The sequence below is a fragment of the Chaetodon auriga genome, chromosome 9 (assembly GCF_051107435.1).
Source record: "Chaetodon auriga isolate fChaAug3 chromosome 9, fChaAug3.hap1, whole genome shotgun sequence".
NCBI lineage: Eukaryota > Metazoa > Chordata > Actinopteri > Chaetodontiformes > Chaetodontidae > Chaetodon > Chaetodon auriga.
The window spans coordinates 19565518-19586019 of record NC_135082.1 but is presented as its reverse complement, the minus strand read 5'-3'; the positions used below and the strand labels follow the sequence as shown (position 1 = coordinate 19586019).

General features: G+C 40.0%; 1 protein-coding gene across 1 annotated transcript in view; it reads left to right on the top strand.

Moving 5' to 3' along the window:
• The first annotated feature begins 18142 nt into the window (after nt 1–18142).
• The window catches only part of tnmd (tenomodulin), a 44619-nt gene continuing 42259 nt past the window's right edge, over nt 18143–20502 (top strand). The window contains exon 1 of the mRNA XM_076739466.1: nt 18143–18220. Coding sequence (XP_076595581.1) covers nt 18173–18220 — 48 coding nt within the window. The 5' untranslated portion in view covers nt 18143–18172. The remainder of the gene's footprint in view (nt 18221–20502) is intronic.

The following is a 20502-nucleotide window of genomic DNA, read 5'->3' as shown; positions in this document are numbered from 1 at the left end:
TAGTCAGAGCAGCTTAATTAACATGTTCTCCTTTAAAGACACCACTTGGTTCGAACTTTTTGCGTGTTTCACCTTCACTTTAACAGTTCTGATAAAGACTTTCATTCCTTTAACGGTGTATTAAAAGCAAACACAAAATCCAACTAACAGCTGTTTAGCTTTAACAGGATTAACAGTCGAAAAACAGAAAACAGGTTGATCTTGGCTTCACTTGTGATGTTTAGACTCTTTGGACGTGCCACTACGTTTGCGTTACATAATGAAAAAATATCTGAGAAAATGGTGGGAAAAAATAAGAGCTCCAAAAAAATATAGCCAATGTCTTCCTAATCATGCTCTAATTATATCACAAAGTAATTACACAGCAATTATAGCTCCTATTATTTCTGAATGAGCACATTTAAAAGAGAGAATACATATGAGTTGATTAAAATTATACGTTAGGTGATTCAGTGAGGAAATGTTATAAAATGAATTACTTTGTCCTTTTGCAAGAAATATAGTTTAATCAGCTTAATTCCATTTGATTAAATTCACTGATAAATTGGTAGCATGTTTCCTCTCTCATGTTTCCACTCTGTCTTTGCACCACTGCTGCACCGCTGTAAGAAATTAACTGCCTCAACAGCAGCATACTACCTATTACTGCAGCACCAGCACAGCGCTCAAGGTTCTCAAATGCCAACGCACTATACAACCAGTCCTCACCAGAAAAAAGCCCATCTCTGACCTCTAGTGGCGTAGTGACTATGATGGGAGCAGAGGAGGATGTCAGGTGACATAGTATAGAGAGCAAGAAAGTCTGCATGTGGAGGTGGTGGTGGGAAGGGGGGTTGGGTCAAACAAACCTTGGACCCATGAAGCCGCTGTTCATGTCAAATGTTCATGTTCATGTTTAAAATCGAAAGTCAACGCTGACTAACTTTTACGTGACATAACGTTTATATAATGTACTGAAGTCACATCACGTGTTTAACAGTAACATCATTCTTCTAACTTATTTCATGATTTTTTCCTAAAGCTAAACAAGTAGCAGTTTTGGTGCATAAATCGAAGGAAACTGCAACCGTTTCGTTAATGTTAATCACGTGACAGTGAAGGTTTGGTACGAGGAAGGCCTGGTTCAAACAAACTGCAACCGCTTCACAACATTAACCACGTGATTACAAAATATGTCGTTTTAGGAGGATGAGTCAGTGCGCCACATGATCATACTGTGCATACAAGCATAAAAGCCTGAAAAAGGCTTTTGTGAGCCAGTTCTACTATGTTTCCAGAATCTGCTGCATGCATGGCGGGCCGTCAGCTGGCCACCGGGGAAGTCATAGCAACAACAACAATGAGGGAGAGCAGGAAGAAACAAATTAACATCAGAGGTCCATACTAACGAGACCTCGTTCAAAAGCAGACTGAACATCAGCGTGAGTGTGTTCTTGTGCTTGGCTGCAGGGTGCCGCAGCCTCAGGCCAGGTCCCTCATCAGAAAGACCGACGAGCGGTTGATGGAAACTTGACCAACTGAGGAGGAGGAGGAGGAAGGCGAGACTAACAATACACTTCCTTCCTCGAGGCACAAATCTTTAAGACATTCAACAAGCTTTGACGGAAGAATAACCAGAACCTTGATTTTGTAGTTGTCTTTGTTGAAAAAATATTGGGTAACAATAAAGAGTACAATTAATAAATGCTTTAGGGCTGCAGCTGTAACAGTTATTTTCATGATACAGACATGAATCTTACCAGGTGATGTTTTCAGATAGTTTGACCAACCAACAGTCCAAAGCCCAAAAATATGCAAGTTACAGCGACTAAACTGATGGAAATGTTTTGGCATTTTTTGCTTGAAAAATTACTAAAACAATCAGTCAATTAACAAAATAGATGCAACTTAATTTTCTGCTGATGGACAAATCATTCAGCGGACTAATTGCTTCAGCTCTAGAATTGTTAAAAACTCATTTTAATGTAATAGACAGTGTATATAATGACATTTTAAAGTCTCTAATGTATTTTTCAACAAATATAACTCCTCCTGCGAAACATCCATAAGTGGCACATAAACAGAGCGACAATATAAAATAAAACTGCTCCAAAATTTAAAGTATGTTTATATGGATATTAAATATGAATTTGTTAATATGTTTATTTGCTGTATTTATGGAAGCAATTGCATTTGTTGCATTTAACAATTAAGTATCTAAAAGAAAGTCCCTATATCTGCTCAGGACAACATACAGTAGTGTACAGTAAGTAAGTGTTAAATTACTTCTTATACATGCTGGCAATAAAATGACCATTTGAAGCATTGAGATAAATATACTCAGAAGGTCTTTCAGCACACAATGATCATTTTAACTCTGTTTCTATTATAATGATGTTTTCATATCAATGTGAGCAACGTTTTCTAGCTTGCGCTTTCCCCTGCGTATTGCATCACATAAAGTATTGGAAAAACACAGACTTTTCTGTTGCTATTTCATCTCTTAAGTCCACTTTTACAGCCCTGCTACCATTACAGACAATTCTGAACTTTATTATCTTCTTGTAATAGCTCTCTAAAGGTCATTTTGATCATATATTTATGAGCAGTGTGCATTAAAAGTTCAGGTAACACATGGATAGTTGAATACGGACATTCAATTATCAGCTGACAAAAAGCCGTAGCAAAGTATTACAGACTATGCAACTCGCTTAGTTAACCTCTCAAAACTTCTAGATGCCTAATTATTTCTTCTTTTATTAGTGCTTTAGGCAAATAAATACAGAAGCAAGCATTAGATGAGGCTTCTTCTTTTACTCTCCCTACCAGTGTCACCCTCAAGTGCACCCCCGAACCTTTAGAAGTAGCTGAACATAAATACAATGGGAGCCATTATTTAATTTTAAATGATGAATTTAAAGTGATGAGGTGAATTATCCCTCTCTGGCAAATTAAAATATAGTTGCGCTCTGTCCTGTCTGATGAAAGGAAGAGAAAAATGACTGCATTAAAATAATTTAGAGCCCGTCTTTGAATTAGAGTTCTCAGAATATAAAGGTCCATTTGAATAGTCCATGGTCCCCAAAATACCTTGTCTGTAGAAGCAAATCATGATAATTAATATGTGATGAATTGGTCTATTTTGCCCAGCTGCTTATAAGCACAAAGATAATGAAGGTTTGCCATCTATTTGTCTTGTGCTGCCTCCAGTTTATTTCCACAGGTTTTAAAAGAAGCACGGCCTGCATTAAGCTAATTCACAGAACACCTTAATGAATGTTTGTTTATAATATGTCTCTATATTGACAGCATTATGGTGGCAATTATAGTAAATAGGTCCCGCCATTGTCAAGCATTTCCATTTACAATACCTCATATTTCAAATAAAATATGGCTGCTTGATTAAATCAAACAGAGATGTACAACCTCACACCACTCAAGGTAGGCAAATGAAAAACTGCCTGTTGTGTTGATCTGTGTTGAGATCTGGGTAGAAACTGGCAGCTACAAAACTTGCTTGCTGTGTAAGATCTTTGCAGGACAAGTCAGAGTTTCTGCAGATGCTTTCAATCACAGTTGCAGGGAATCTTTCAACAGATGCTCTCACAAACTGTCACAGAAAAACTGGAGTTTGCTGCCAACAGCAGTGCCACTGTCACACGGCACAAAATCTAAGGAAAAAAAGGAATGAAAAGAAAAGGGCAGCGCTCTTATTACTGAGAATAAACCTCCACAAAGCACAGTCCTGTTGTAAAGTTGTATTTAAAGAGTTCTGGGTAGATCATTTTACAAACTGGCCACGTCGTGTGAAATCAAAACTAAAAAACTGCCGTAATTAACACTGAAAAGAAAATGGTTGGCAGTGGAATGTGACAAAGTACATTTACTCAAGTTGTAGTACTTGCTCTTCACCTGAGTGTTTCACGCTACTTTAAATGTCACCACATTTCATAGGGAACTACTGTACTTTGTACTCCACTGCATCTGGCTGACAGCCATTTTTAAGATTTGATGGACAAAACATTTCCTGCTCTTGTAAAACATGATGCATTGTTGTAGATTAAATTACTCAGGATAAAGTATATATAAGGTGAAATTAGTTTCACCTGGACCAGCAGTAAAATTTTGCTTACGTAACTGAATGCATCAGTAAGAGTATTTAAATAATGTAATATATGACAGTATAAAACAAGTATTGTAACTTTTGTTTTTTGGTAAACAGCATTTTAGAAGAAGTGCAGCAGAGCATAAGTGCAAGGCAAAGTGCAAAGGTTTCAGGCCTGGAAGTCAGAGCCAGTTTAAGGCTAAAGTGAAGAGATGAGTTTTTAGCTTTCTTTTAAAAATATCTAGCCTGCTTCCCTGATATCTGTAGGTAGTCTGTGCCAGAGCTTTGGGATGTAATTGACAAAGGCTGCATCCCCGATTTTCTTTTGGCTGTTGCTGGAAACCTCCAATAAACCAGCAGCAGATGATGGCAGTCTTCTTGAAGGCAAATAAAAGGGATTTAGCAGCGTAGCCTGGTCCTGGCCCATTAAAGGCTTCGTATCCAAGGTGGAGGACCTTAAAATCAATTCTAAATGTTACAGGAAGCCAGCTCAAGCAGCTACACCTGGACTAATGTGCTCTCTTTGAATGAGAGACTAGTGGCCCACATTTAGGGACCAGCGTGTCCCAGCATACCTCGTAGATTTTTAATAGATAGATACTTCAATGACGTGACCGTACATGTCATTTATGAGCTCAAACAGCACTGTGCATAATACTTAGCTTGGATCTGGTCTGCAAAGCCTTATGACACAACCCTGACTGTGGGGTTCTGTCTCTGTGCCATTTCACTCGCCACCAGCAGCTGTAGTGGATAGATCGAGGAAGCAAGGTCAAATAAGGCGCTCTAAGTGTAGCTGTTTGTTCCCCTCATGTGTTTACCCTTGAATTCTGCAGGAGCAGAAGACACAGCTTCATCAACAGAGCCAACACTGTTAATCCATCTCTGCCACTGTTGTTTACTGTTCTGCTTGTCTCGCTTACGTCACTCTGCCTCAAGAGACCCGATTCAACATTCAACTTTAACTTTACTTGTTAAAGAGAGACCCATTTAGAGGGCCTGTCATTTCAGAAAGATCGACTGGTTTGAAAGCTGTAGCTTAACAACAGAGGGAGTATTCTGAGGTGCACATGCTGCAGTGGCTACAACCACTTTTAAAGGAAATTTAAAGGGCCAGCGTGTAAGATTTAGGGGGATTATTTTGCAGAATATGGCAGTTTTGCAGACATCGTAGATTTTCCGATGCTATTAGAAAGGGAGGGGCAAGGTGAGGCTATTTAGTTGTTGCAGTCTGGACCCTCACCACTAGATGGTACTAAATCCTACACGCTGGTCCTTTAAGATATTGAAGAAAGACGCAAAGCCTTTTTGGAAACGGTGAATATTAATTTTTGTAATTGGTTGCATGTGTCTGGTCACTGTGTCCCCCAAAAATATGAAACGTGGAAATTTGTCTGCAACAATATTTGTAATTGACACAAGAGATTCCGCTAAAAAGCTGAAATCAATATTAAATAAACCATACCAAACAAGTGCGCTGGATGTGTATCATTCACAGAAAACCTGTGTCTCGTTTGAGTTCCTGTCAACAACAGCAGTGAAGAAAACATACTGTGGAGCATCAGAGGGAAGGGGAGGATATAGTGCTGCACATAACAAGACACATTGTACATGCCATGGATGCGCTGCAGCTATTATAAGATCAGTAAAGTTATTTTTACAGTGAGTCGTCTCCAGTGCTTTTCTCCACCTTTCAGCACAGAGGTTGGTCCATAATGAAATCTGCAGAGAGCACCGAAGCCTCAGTTTGCATGGCTTCATTCAGCAGAGGTGCACACACAGCTCCAACATTTCATGTATTCTGCTGTAGTACCACATCTATAACATAATCTACTCAAATGTCCCTCTAGATAAATCTATTAATGTGACTCATGGTGGATTAATGTGTGAATCTCACAATACTGTCGATCAGGTGTCGGTGAATGCAAACAGGATTTGGCAGAAACATCAGCACTGTGAGTCAGATCCTTTCGTCTGAGTTCACTGAACACCTGCAGCATCACACAGCAGCTGAGACAAGAAGGTCGCCTTTTAATTGAGAGAATGACATGCATTAACACTCACACACGTGGCACTGCCGCCGTAGCTTTGGTCAGGATCTGATGGTAATTAATGTTCTGCTACACATCCACACAGATCAGCTGCTACACACACCGACTCCAGGTTTATATAGTGGAATTGTTTTTACTAAAGCAGCCCTTATGGATGAAAGCTGAGGTCCACCAGAGCTGTCAGGACATTTTTTTTAAGTGGCTAAAGGTCCAAGATAAGCCTACCTCCCCACACCCACTGGGCCCCCCTCCCAGTGTCTGACTGAAGATTTTGCCGTTGAATAGTTGTAACCACTTCCTTCTTCCCATGGAGCCCATTTGCTAACCCTGTCTGCACAGCATCTACTTATTCTGCTTTCCTAAACCCTGGAGGGTTTAATGTTCTGTGTACTGTTCACCTCGCACCAATCTAACTTTTCTTTCAGGAGATTATTAGCCCCATTTAGCTAACAGTTGTTTACCTTCATCACTGGAGGTCCACATGGCTCCTCTGTAGGGGATTAAGATTACAGGTAGTGATGGCGTGCATGTTGCAGGACTGTTTGTGCACACAGTCTGCCTGCGTTATCTCATGATGGGGCCTGTTCAAAAGAAATAATAACTGACAAAAGATGGCTAACATTCACTACATTGTCTGTATTATCATGTTAAATATCTCAGATAAATCAAATTATCCCTTTATTGCCACATTGCCTGAATAGTAGACGCTAGATCACAGTTTGAGAGGTGCTGTACGTGCCTGCTGTCACAGCCCAACAGGTGTAATGGTGATATCACAGCAGAAAATGTTTTCACACATCATTTAATCCCCATTCATGTCAGTTGCTCAGACTGCACTTTCACTCATTGTGCCAGCTGTGTCACATTGGTTTAAGCTTCAAATAGATCTCTCTGACCAAAACTCACACATAATAACATGTGAGAATTTAATTGGATGAAAACTGTTTGAAAGACCGCATGTGGCCAAAGCTGATGGTGAACTATATGAGGCTGGACTGTTCGCTTTATGACTAGAAAACACAAGAGCATTTCAACTTTTCAGTAGCAGCAGAGGAGCACCACCCGTAGAACAGCAATAAATGATGTTTTGGCCACTTAGGGGCAGAGAAAACAAACTGTAAATACAACGCCGATACGTTATCACATTATCGACGCATCCAGCTGTTTGAGAGCAACCTCATCACACATTTGGAGTTGTGCTCGTCCACCTGGTGGACATAAGTTTAATATTCACTTTCCCTTTAGCTCTGAAACCAGAAGGTTTACCACAAACATCAACTACAGAGAAGGCTGGCTGTGTCTGTCTGCTGTCTGGTGTGTGGTGGGGAGTGTACGGTGGGATTGTAGAGCTTCTTTTTTATGTTTTTTTTTGCTGAACAACAGCTGTCTGCCACAAGCAATGCAATGAAAGTGTGAAAGAGTGAAACGAAACAGTAAAGTTGCAGCCTGGATAATCAAAGTAATTAGGTGAAAGGTGCTATAAAGCTCCTTAAAGCTGAGAGGAACCATGGAGTGAGGTTATTGTTATCTATGAGAAACCCCTTTCACAGCACACAGAACCATTTGAGCTACTTTATATAAATATGGTTTAAAGATGCTGTAGAGAGAGTGCTGGCAGTTTTGGAGGAGGTATTCCGGTTCTTTTCTGTAATGTAGTAAAAGTACTAATACCACACTGTAAAAATACTAAGCAGCAAAAGCATGCAAGTGTAATCAGAAGGATGTACTCAAAATATTAACAGTAAAAGTACAGTGTTCCCGGACTGGACTGGACTGCTACTAATGATTATTTCTAATTACTGATTAATCTGCTGATTATTTTCTCCATTCTACATATCAATTGATTGGTTTGCAAAAATAGATATAATAAAAACAGTGAAAGATGTCATCACAGTTACCCAGAGCCCAAAGTGATAATTAAAAGGAAAAGCAGCAAATCCTCACATTTGTAAAGCTGGAACCACAAAATGTTTCTGCAATAGAAACCATCAATTCATTTTCTGTTAATCGCTAAATCAATTAATTGCTCCAGCTGCACTTTTCATATGTGTTGTGTGTTAAAATATTCATTTGTAAAGTAAGCAGCAACCAAAGTACAGTATTTTAAAAGTACAATATTTCACCCTAAAATCTAGTAGAGTAGAAGTAGAAAGCATACAAGTACCTCAGATTAGTACTTAAGTACAGTGCTTGAGTAAACGTGCCTGGTTTCATGAAATTCCACCACTGAAACCATGAAAGCAAAGCTGGTTATAATTGCTGTCGTCTGTGAGATGTTTTCATCAAAAGAAAAAAAATAGTTTCCACATTTCTTTATTATTTGCCACATTAACTGCCACCACGCTACCACACTAACTTATCATTAGAAATGGACCACATGACACGTTTACTGTGCCGCATTTCATAAAAATATTCAACAACGTTTAGAAAGAGTCATGAATAGTTCAGTTTGAATGATTTCACACTGATTGTTGCTGAAGGGATTCATTCTGTTTCTTTATTTTTTACCAGATGGATGCAGTTGAATCAGCATAACTCATAATTAATGGATCCCCGCGATGAATGAATCATTACACCTCTATTGATAGTAATTAATTTTATTAAAACTTAATGACTGACAAGAAAAAGCTCTCACGCGGCTTCAAAAGGATGGAGATTCGAAAACAAGTTTTAGTTTAAAGGGTTCTGCTTGTATTCCATGTCAAGCTACTCTCTCTACAAAGTGAACAGGCTCAAATTTATAACTATTTAGATTAATCACCCCTCTGTTTCCAATAATACATCAGGTGCAAACAATTAACCACTGATTTATTAATGAAAGTATAATCAATATTTCCAAATTTAATGAGTTTAGGTAGCATTTCATTACCTGGGTGCAGATCATTTGTACAGCATTTAATCATTTTTGACTATTTTTTATCACCCAGGTGTTTGTAATTAGGCTGCCGTCTCTCAGTGTAGTAAATGAGCGTGTTTATCTATGCAATACTACATTTGAAAGGTTAGTTTGACTAAATGGAGATGTAGAAATGTATGTTCACCTTTGATATTATCGCCTCAGGAATTAGCTGTTTTTACCTTGCTGTTGTTGCACTCGCTGTCAGCTGCAGAATAACATCAGTCAGTGGTTGTTCATCATGTCACCGTGCGCATGCAGAATATCCTTCATCTTCTCTTTTATATCAACAAAAAACAATAGTTGTCGAACCCTCATTAATCGAGAATGACCATAAATTACAAACTCTGAATCCCCAGAAAATTAAATATTATGTCAACTTATTCAATATCAATCAATTCTGGGTATTCGCAATCAACAAGAAATCACTGCGTAATTGATCATGAGGCTACAAGCGAAACAAACAGTGCAAACAGTCTGATGTCTGGACAACCTAGACTGCATGTGCACCGTCAGCCAAGCGTGACAAGCAAAGTTTACAGTGCTGAGCAGAATTGAGCCCATAATAAGTCCACAGAATAAAAGAGTGTAATAAGTGAAGCATATCTTCTGGCCTATATAGAGACTTTCCTCTCCCTCTGCATCCAACAAAGCTTCTGAGGCCTGCGGCTAATCACTGCCCTTTACCTGTTGTCATTCATCTAGAGGAGTCAATTGGTCTGCTTCTGCAGGGTGCAGAGGTAATTACGATTTGGCTATGGCTTGCGTTTGGCTCTATTGTTTGACTCCGTGGCACACACGCTGGGATGCTGGGGACTTGAAGCTCAAAGCTCATTCAGGAGAGTTCCACTTTGACTACACCACTCAATGCTCCCCCAGAGAGCTCTGCGACTAACTAAACAAAGCTCAGCCGAGATGAGTCAAGATCATCACAGTGAAAAAAAAAAAAAAAAAAAAATACCTGCACCTATTTTTATCTTCTGCTCGGAGTACTTTATTTGTTGAAATACCATTTTCAATGCATCTTAAGACACAGAATATTTTCTCTTTCACTGCTTCTGTTCCATTTATGGGTGATTGAAAAAGTTGCAAAGCAAGAAGAACAATTTCACAATATTGCTGTCTAGATATTTTTCACAGATCTGCCTCTCTTCAAACTCAGAATTGTATTAATATTTAATCGCATTATAAATTGGATGAGGAATACAATTATGTAAGTAAATACACCTGTCCCATCAAGCAAGAAATTGAGAAAATCCCCAAGCAAGTAGCTTTACTCTCAAGGTGAGATTTGGGAAATGAATGTATAAACGTGGGGGAGATTTTCAGCACCGTAATCCACATTCCTATTCATCTAGTTCCTCAGTATGTCAAAGGAACTCCATTGAGATGTTGCATAGTTATTCCTCAAACTCCTGTTTATAGTTCTTGCCTTTATCATCAGTTATGGGCAGTAGGAACCAATATTTGAGTGATTATGAACTGATTTTTGCAATGAAATAAGAAGAAAAGTCCTAACTTTATTTCATTTTTACTTCTTGTTCTTCTTCTTGTGGATTTATTGATGAACAAATTGTGCAGAATGTTTTAAATCTGCTCATTTCTAAGGTCAGTCAAGGCGCAGACTAGAGCGACTTTCACTGTAAGTCCTGATAAATGTAAACAGGTTGCAAATCTCTTCCCTAATCTTTGTCAAAGAGAGGAGAAGGGTTAGAGATTTTACACTTTAAAGTGGCTATAATTAACATTATTATATTAATGAAGCATCACAATGAATTACCGTCCAATCCTGCAGTCCCCCTCAGCTCTGAGGAGCTCACTGAAGCTCTTTGTTTTGGTTTGTCGGCCTGTTCCTTCACTGATTTTGGTTTAGTCTCAAGTTTTAAGCGGAAATGTTTTCCAAAGCAACTTACAGTTTCTGTCTGGGCTTTGATTAAACCCCTAAAAACTCATCTCTTAATTAAAATTACCTATTCAGATTTTTTTCCCAGGAATATGCCTGACATTGGCTTAGCTGTAACTCCTCTGCCTTCCTGTTGTGTGCGCTGATCTAAACAGTCCTCTCCTCTATCGCTATCCTGTAGCCTCGACTCATCAAACACACAAACCTCAGCAGCAGCAGCCATCTGATGGACTGTTTGGAGGAACATTTGCTGTCACTTTGTTCATCAACACCTCAGAGCCATTAAAATGTCCCGTCAGCATTTGACAGGACTCATTATGTAACTTAGCAAGCTAACAGTCGCTAACAATATTCACCACAATGCAGATTTGTTTGGTCACAGTCACACAGATTAAACAGGAGAAAGATAAACTTACCAACATGTTGGCTCGTACTGTACTGTACTGTGTCCCCAGGGTAAATGGGTGGAACAGCGTCAGGCTTCAGCATTAGTTTTGTGGTAAAACAGGACTCTGGAAAAAGGCTCCTGCAGGCTGTCGGACATTCAGATCCTTTGGTAAAGTGCGACGGCTCGCCATTTCCCATTTAGAAACCTCTGCCATAGCTGAGAAACTTAAACTCAAACTATGCAAATTATTGATCTCAAGCTACACCTGGCCTCTCCTCTGATACTCCTCGTTTCCCTGCAGCTCCACCCCACACGTTGATGGGATTGGTTGCCCAGGTTGTCTGTGATTGGTCATTAGTTGACTGAAATCCAAACATGGAAACACTCAAGCATGGCATTGACTGCTTTTTTTAATCATGATATGTCTTAAATCTTATAAAAACCTGTTATATGTCAGGATTGTGTTTGCAGCTTGCTTCCACTGCCCCCAAGTGGTCAAAAATCAGTTATTGCAAGTTTAAGAGGGAGGCGTAATGAATTGTGAACTTAGAGCCCAAGAGAGAGTTACATGGAGAACAAGACTTTAAGACATCTTCGTAGAGCCGACTGTCTCTGTTCTCAAAGAACACGAGTTGAATTTGTCAACCACAAATTGTAAAATTTAAATTGTAAACTTTGTCTTGGAAATTGAGGTTGAGAGTGAAAAATTTGCTGCTTTATGTTGAAAAACTAGAATTTCAGCTTTTTTATGCATTGATAATAATATTGACTTTATTTATATATCCCCTTCCAAAACAAAGTTACAAAGGGCTTTATAATAATACAAAATAATAAAAGCAAATTAAACCCAAAACATAAGATACAGAACAAGATAAAATGATTTATATTGTGAGTTGATGCGATGAAAGGTTGTATTTGCTAAAGAATACAGTGAGTGTGAATGGGTTATTTTTCAAAAAGTAAAAATGATGCTAACTTTATTTCTTAAAGTTTGTATTTATGCTGATTTATGAGTCCAGTGAGCGACTATAAAAAAGCTCTGACAGCAGCCTGATGAAGGCAAGACTGCTGAAAATGTTTGGTGAATGAAGGGTGATGTGCAGGAGAAGAGTTGTGTGAGGTGTTTTCATTTTGATGGACCCGAATGTGCCAATTAACAATACATCTGTGCACAGACGTGTATTCTGATGAGCCGACTTTCACCTGTGAATGTTGCTACTTCACTGGGCCTCACCAAGATTTTTGCACTCCCGAATTCGCAGCAGTGCATCAGCACGATGTGTCAGGGCTTCGCTGCAGTCTGTTGAAGAGCCAAGCGACTCCTGGGAAACAGAGCACTGTGTAAACTTCCTGTGCAGAAGTACACTTCCTTCCTGCCATCACTGAAGCATGAAGAGGATCCTGAAAGATGACGGATGGAGGCTATCAGATCTCTCGTCTAGACCGAGTCAGGATCCGTGACTGCCTCCTCATGATGAGCCCATTCTGGCCCACCTCTCCGCTCCCCTGTAATGAAAGACTGAGGTGGTGTAGCTGTGTCGAGGCAGGAGCTGGATAATCAAATCACACAGGATCACTATACGTGTCACATTTGACCTGCACGGACCCGGTTTCTGTACTCAAAAGCCCGATTCAATCCATGGAGGAGTTTCTTATGGTCTGTGTGTGTGTCTGTGTGTGTGACGGGGAGAGGAAAGGAAACGAATTCTCAGTCCTGCTCAGTGTTTTCTATTCTTTCTGTATTTCTATCTCTCTTACGCACATTCTGTCTGCATCTTTTCCTCGTCCTTTAGTTGCGACAGCCTCCCTTCATGTGGGAAGAGACTGTTAATGAATGTAGATGAGCACGTGGGAAACATGTGGGTTTCCACCACAGCTTCCTCTCTGAGCGACTGAAGCCCGACGACGCTTTAGAGGCTGGCTTAAGAGTGGAAAAAAAAAAAAGCAAACAAGGAACAGCTTTTTTCCAGATGGCCGCTGCAGAATAGAGCAAAATATACTCTGCAAGTTTGTGGAGGCAGCGCCTGCCTGAAGTACTGCGAGTCATTTTGAGCAGAACAACTGTTGTCTGATGGAAAACGGTCTATTTATATATGAAAAAAAAAACTCTCACTGGATCCAACTTGGTCTGTTGGATTTGTAATGTGCCTCGCTGTTGGTCACAGTGCTCAATCTGTGTTTGCAAAAGTGACAAATACAAAAGGGAAAAAATTCCTATCAAAGCTATCAGGCCTGAAGCATGAACAGGGTAGAGTAAATGTTTATTTTGTGATTCTTCCTGGTTTGCTAAAGCTGCTCCCATCAACCTCTGCTCTAATCTCCAAGTATCTGGTATGCACTCCAAACTAAATTGCTGTTTATTCTATTCTGCGGGTGTCAAAGCCCCAGCCTGCCGCTGAATGCTATCGAGGGAATGAGGGTCCCAGGATGCTCAGCTCCGCTGCTGACACAACACTATTCCTGAAAGACCCGCCACTTGATTTAGCCGAGCGAAATGTCACAGTAATTGTGAAGATTTATATCAATGGGAAAGAGCTGACGAGGATGCACAGCTATCAGATCTGACAGACTTAATGTGTGCTCAAATGTTGCCTGCCACACTAAAGGCTTGCAGGTTGACCAATTTCACCCGGAATGTTCCACCTCAGAGGGTATTGACCGAGCCTCGTTTTTCACTTCCGTAAATCGAGTGTGAAGTGGAACTTTTAGGTTGTGAAATTGTGTTCCTAATAAACTGGAATCACTTCAAAACATTTTATCACACTATTTAGCTTTTGCTCTGTGTGCCATCTCAGCTGATCGGAAAATAACTGACAGGTGGTTTGTGTGAACAGGCAGAACACAGGTGTGCTTTGATTTGACTGCAGCTCTTCAGCACAAGATACGTGGAGACAGACTGAAATGTGCATTGTGTATTATTTGTCATGTCTTAAAGCAGGTGGCATGTTGAAGAGATGCTGTCAGCGATGCAGCGCAGTATGTCAGAGAAGTGCCGTGGGTGATAATGACGGTGATATAATGGAAAAGTTGAGCTTAAAACTTTATAAGACTACAAATCTTCAGATGCTTTTAAGTAAAAGGACCAGTACAACCAAAAACCAAGGCAAACCACAGTAAGAGTAGCTGCTGCGCTCTGCCTTGGTTTCTTGAAGCCTGTGCCGCCCAAACTGCTAATGAATGAAGCTTCAAGATAAGATAAGATAAGATAAGATGTATATGCACAGACTGCTCAGTGCCTCTAAATCCTCTATTGCAGCCTATTTCAGGATAATCCGAGGAAGGGAATCTGCATGTTCGCCACTTCACCTGTGTACTATCAGCTCATATTAGATAGTAAAAATGGCTTGGAAATGCCTGTGCTAGTGCTAGCTAGCCAGACAGGACGAGCGAGCACACTGACATCAGTTTGCAGACTGACAGCACCTCCATCCTCCTTTCTTACAGGGAGCAGACGGTTCAATCATCATCATCAGGTGCTACACTGCACACTGTTGATTCAATAAGCACATAATGGCTGTCTAATCATAACCAGTTTGTGTGGACAGTCAGAACCTTTGAAGTCAGGTAAATGTTATGGAGTAAAAAGTGCAATATTTTCCTCTGAAATGTATAAAGTAGAAAGTCACGCAAAATGAAATATTCAAGTAAAATGTCTCAAAATTGTACTTAAGTACATCAGTTGAGTAAAAGTACTCAATTACTCTTCACTACTCCAATGAGGAACATGAAGGAGTGAAACATTTATAAGTAGAATATCTCTGAATTTCAGACTGCACAGATAAAGATAAATTACCAGAGAACAGACATGAACATATGTGTTAATCAAGCACCAGATACAACAGTGACAATCTGAATGCAGTAAAAGGGGATCTGGCCTTGTTAACTACTGTATCATCATTATCATTATATAACAGTATCTCAAAGTCTCTTCTTATCAACTTCAACTAACCCTCAATTCAGAGTTATTCAAGAACTAATTGTGATCAGAGTTCCTGATTTGTTCCATTCATCGATAACTGTTCAGTGTTTCCTGCACCTCATTCTAACTTTGAACATTTATCCATCAGTTAAATGTAGTTTTCATACCGAACGGCCTGTTCAGTCACTAGATGAGAGACATTCTTGTTTTTGAACTGTTTTATTGAGCGCGGCCTCTCGACGAGTTTTCTTTGAACTTGGGAGTGTTTGCTCTGATCCATGTGGGACGTTTGAACTTCAGCAGCACCAAATAACCATACCTTTACCTAACAGACCGCGTAAAATTGCTTGTTGTAGTCCATAATGAGGCCGATTGAGGCTGTAATGGGTCAATAGCACAAAACTCAAAGGTCTTACAAAGCTTTGGTCGTTGATGTTAGATATCCAGCAGTAAGTCGCAGAAAAGCCCAGCATGACAGAAATAAGGGAAGAAAGAAAATCGACCCAGCATCCTCAAAATGGATTTACATCCTGCATCAATGTTCAGTGCAGATGCAGGAAGTCGTGGGCCCTACATGTCATGAGGCAGAACCAGAGAGTGTGGAGGTGTGCGGTGTGTCAGACTTTCATGAGCAGATTTGAGTTTGAGTCCTGCCACAGACCTGAAATTCACTATTTTATGAACCACAACCTCTCCTGAACTTTAACCAAGTGTTTTAGCTGCATCACCCAAACTGCACTTTAACCATAATTCATATGTACTACCTCAAACCTAGACTGCAAAACCCAGAATTTTAAAAACAATGGCATTGGACTGGCATTGAGCAAAATCTTGGGTTTCTGCAGAATCTTCCAGTATTAAGATAAGATAATCCTTTATTGATTCCCCAGAGGGGAAATTTGAGAGTTACAGCAGCACAAGGACAGAATAAGTACAGACAAGTCGAGGAACTTAGAGAATAAAACATTTCCCTGGCTGCTGCGTTTTTAGTCCTGTCGCATGTGTATGTTCCTGCATTAACACCTGAGGAGGTAATTTACAGAAAGCAGCAGCCATGCCAGCACTGCATCCTGAAGACAGACCTGTCATAATATGTCATTATCATAATCCCTCTGTCCCAGTCTTTGTTATCTGACTTCACTTCCACTGCACATTAATCATAATACAGAGCGCAGAGTATTACACTCCGCTGTGTGCAGCTAAATGTAGAGAGGCTGAAAACAAAGCTTGATCTACAGAATGACAAAACACAAAAATGCTATTTGCTGCTTGGTGCCACTGTTGTTTACAAGTCATGGTTCACCTCAAGCTGAATAATACGAACCAAAGCAACCCAAACAAAAATGTAACGAGGTTAACTTTTCCACTGCACTTCTGACCAAAGAGAAAAGGAACTGCAGGTGCGATCACACCTTCCCTGAGCCGCAGTGACATTTTCAGAAACTATTAATGGTGCTCTGTATGGATGAGAGAAATAACTGGGTACCATCGGATGACATTATTAAGCTTGCCAAGAGCTCTCTAAAGTTCTGAGGGTGCCAATATTTGAGGAGCTTCAGTTACTGCATGTGTTATTTAACCCCTCCCTTGTGAGCCCCTAAAACTGGTTCAAATTGCATTTTTAAGAGAAGATCTGTGAGGCTTCCCACCGCAGAGTCCTGCACGACACGATACATAAAGAAAAACATGCATCAGCCAGTTCGAACATTTGAGTTTTTAATCATCAACTTGTGTTTCTCCCTCTAAAAGTCGCTTTTGCTGCCTTATCATACAGAGTTTGTTATGGGCAGAGGCTCCTCAGATGACCTCTACGTGCTTCTCAAAGCCCCCCTCCACTTCAAGATGTGTTTTGCTTATTGTTGCTTCGCTCGGATGTTTGTGCTTCACTGTGCAGAATGATGCACGTGCTGAGTTTTCTCTCATTCATCTGCTGAAGGGGCAAAGTTTCCCAAAATCATATCTCAGTTTAATAGGTGAGCGTAGGAGCAGGATTTTGTGACGTCACAGCTGGAGTAATGGTCCCATATGCAGCTCACGCGGCTGTGATGTGCAAACTACACTGAGAACGGACTTTTCAGCCAATCAGGCGGCATCTCGCATCCAGTAATTAAACTTTAAAAATGAACAATACTTGCAGAGACTCAGGGTTTTTTAATGAGAGAGAGGGAGCGGGTGTAAGTTCAAGAATTTTTTAAGTGAGACAATTGAACTTTTTTTTTATGGAAAAGCCATTTCAGACACAACTTATTATTTCAAGGAGTATTTTTATATGTCTTAAAACATGTCTGGAGGGGATCTTTAAACTTCCATTCTCATATTACAGTCTTTGCTTCATTCCTCCTTCACTTCTTTATGTGCACAAAATTCTTTTCATTTTATATGATTGACTCCTTCATTATGCTGCTGTTCAGTCGTCTCAGGGCTTGTTTATTGTACCTGTTTGTAGTCGAGAGTGCAGACTGACTGATTGAGGAACAAAAGCAGAGAGAAGGTGCTTGAACTGTTCTTGATACTTCAGACAATACACCTGATAACATCAGAATCTGCAATATGTAGGTACCTTTTTTTTTTTTTTTTCCCCACATGCAAACTTTGTGTCCTCCAAGCAGGAGTCTTTTGAAAGTGTTGAATCACTGCACTATTTTCATCCTTTCAGTATGTAATTCATTCAACAGGGGGTTTGTCTCAATCCATTTGTGGCATTCCACCTTTGAAACAGTAGCAGGCAGACAGGCAGGAGAGACATCTGCCTTCCTTTTAATGGGTATCACAAATGTTTCAGTAATTCCACTCCATCTGAAACTTCCCTCCCCTTCACAGCACACTCCCAAATTACAGCAACGGTATGAAGCCGGGGCTCTTTCCCTCGCAGAGCGTTAGTATTTCCCCCAGCTAAGACGGTCAGAGAGACTCCTCCTGTGGGTTTGCATCATGGAGGCTAGCAGTCAGTCCAGCAGTCAACAGATTCTGTGGAAAGATGTGAGTCCACTTTTGTTAATTTTGTGTTTGATTGACTGCAGCAGTCATATTAACTGAGAAAAAAAAAATTCCAACAGCTAGTGTTTTTCTGAATGCTGTCTAGAATTTCAGGTCAAGAAAACAGGAGCACTCTTAATCTTTTACTGCACCATAAATTAAGTGCAGGTGGCAGCCGTGGTAGTTTAAGGGGGGGGGGGGGTATCCTGTGATATTTGAGTGTAAGCTTTAAGTGAAACGTGTCAGAAGTGTGTCCTTTTTTTTTAAATCAAACAGGAGAGCTGCTTGATCTCTTGCTGAGTGATGGGAGTTTTTCTCAGAATAGTAATTTTTCCATCTAATTCCTTTTGGCTTTTCACCTTGGCTTTCTTTCTTTATTTCCACTCTTATATTCACTCCCACCTGAACCGCTGCCTTTGCTTTATAGCTAGAATATCCCTGCTTCTCACATGCAAGCAGCATTCAAATATAAACCCAGAACTGTCTTTATTTGAGGTTTTATTATTGGGGGGGGGGGGCTCTGAAATCCTTTCTTCCTCCTCTCATACTTCACTTGTTGCAGTGCTTATTCCTGTTGCCCTGCCATTCACTCCCTTTTTATATGTGTATGAAAACTCTTTGACTGTCCATCAAAGAAAGGGCATCTGTGGTACTCATCATGACTACACTGTAAATGATGGATAAATATTGATTATGGTTTTAAAAACAAATCACCTGTGGCTTTCTGAACAGTTTTCACAGGAATTCACACACATCCATGAGCGTGTCCCCGTGTGATAAACCCCTGCCACTGCTCGGTGGTTATGTAGGCTACTCCTGGGTTTTTTTTGTTTTTTTTTCTGTTGTTTTCTTGAGGAAGTGCTCCTCTTTGCACGATAACAGCAGGGGGCTCCAGGCACTCTTCCTCACAAAGCTCAAGAGGAATTGCCTGGCTGATTCTGAACTCCTAAACCCTTAAACACTAGTTGGCGGGTGCTGCACACTCAGACTGCTCACTCTGTCTCCATCCCTGCCTTTATTTCTGTCTGTCTGTCTGTCTGTCTGTCTCTCAATCCCACCTTTTCCCTCTGAGTGTTTGATATTCAAAGCACAGGCAGAGAGAGGTTTGTCCTCCAGTTAAGTTTCCACTGCTTATGCAACCTCCCACTGGAGAGCAGAGGATTTCAGCCACTTTTTTTTTTTTCTCTCGGAGAAATTCACAATGTAAGGAATTTCTGGCTCTTTGATTGCAGCCCTCTCTTTTTCATCACGCCTTAGGAATGTACAATACTTTGATGTGCCTCACTTTTCTTTTTTCTTTTTTTTTGGTGACTACTGTCTTTAATATGTCAAATAAAGATGTTAGAATTGTAGAATTCATTAATGGAAAAGTTTTTTCGGGTTTTTTTTTTTTTTTTTTTTTTTTTTTGACGAATGTGTGCTCTGTCCTTCCTCAAAGTCGTGCTGTTGATGTATTTCCCAGAAATCCAAAATATAATCTATATTCAACAAGCACACCGTGTGACTGTATGCCATTACTGCTAAATCGCATTTCCTCCTGTACATCATTCCACCATTTTTAAGATAATAATAAAAAGGTTATGTGAAATATATATGGTATTACTTAGGACTATTTTGGATAAAACACAAGTCCAAAGGTCACAAAAATGATACAGCTGTTATGCAGAAATAATTGCTGCACATTATTTCAAAAGTCAGCATGTTAAAGTGCTGTCCAATCTACTGCAGCTTAACTACTGTAACAACCTCAGCCACAATACAAAGCCAAAGCTGCTTTATCATCATTTTAAAAGACATGAAGATAAGCAACACCAATTTGGCTAATTGAAGTTTTTTTCTTTTTCTTTTTCTTTCTTTTTTTTTTTTTTTTTACATATCTGCTTTTCTGTTGTCCTCTGAGACCTTCAAAAGTGGTCCAGTGTGAATGAGAAGCTTTCATTCGCTCCCTGCTGGAGCTGCGATGGAACAAAAGCCTGTCTTTATTAATTTGTGGCCTTAAGCTTGGGGAATTGACTACAGCGGGCAGAGTTTTCATTTGAGGAAAAGTTTAATGAACGTAACCTTTCCGTGGCACTCGTCGCAGCGTGTTCTTCGCTTGGCATGGAGATGGTTATATTTTTGTCATCATTTTTGCAGAGTGACCAAATCAAATGGCATCTGTGGATTCAATGCAGTGCTGGGAAAAAAAAGGGAAAATCAAAGGAAGAAAATTGATAGCATGCTCATGCTGCATATCATCTGTTTAACAGAGGTGTGAAGTGGGAGGAACTGCGTCAGATGACCCT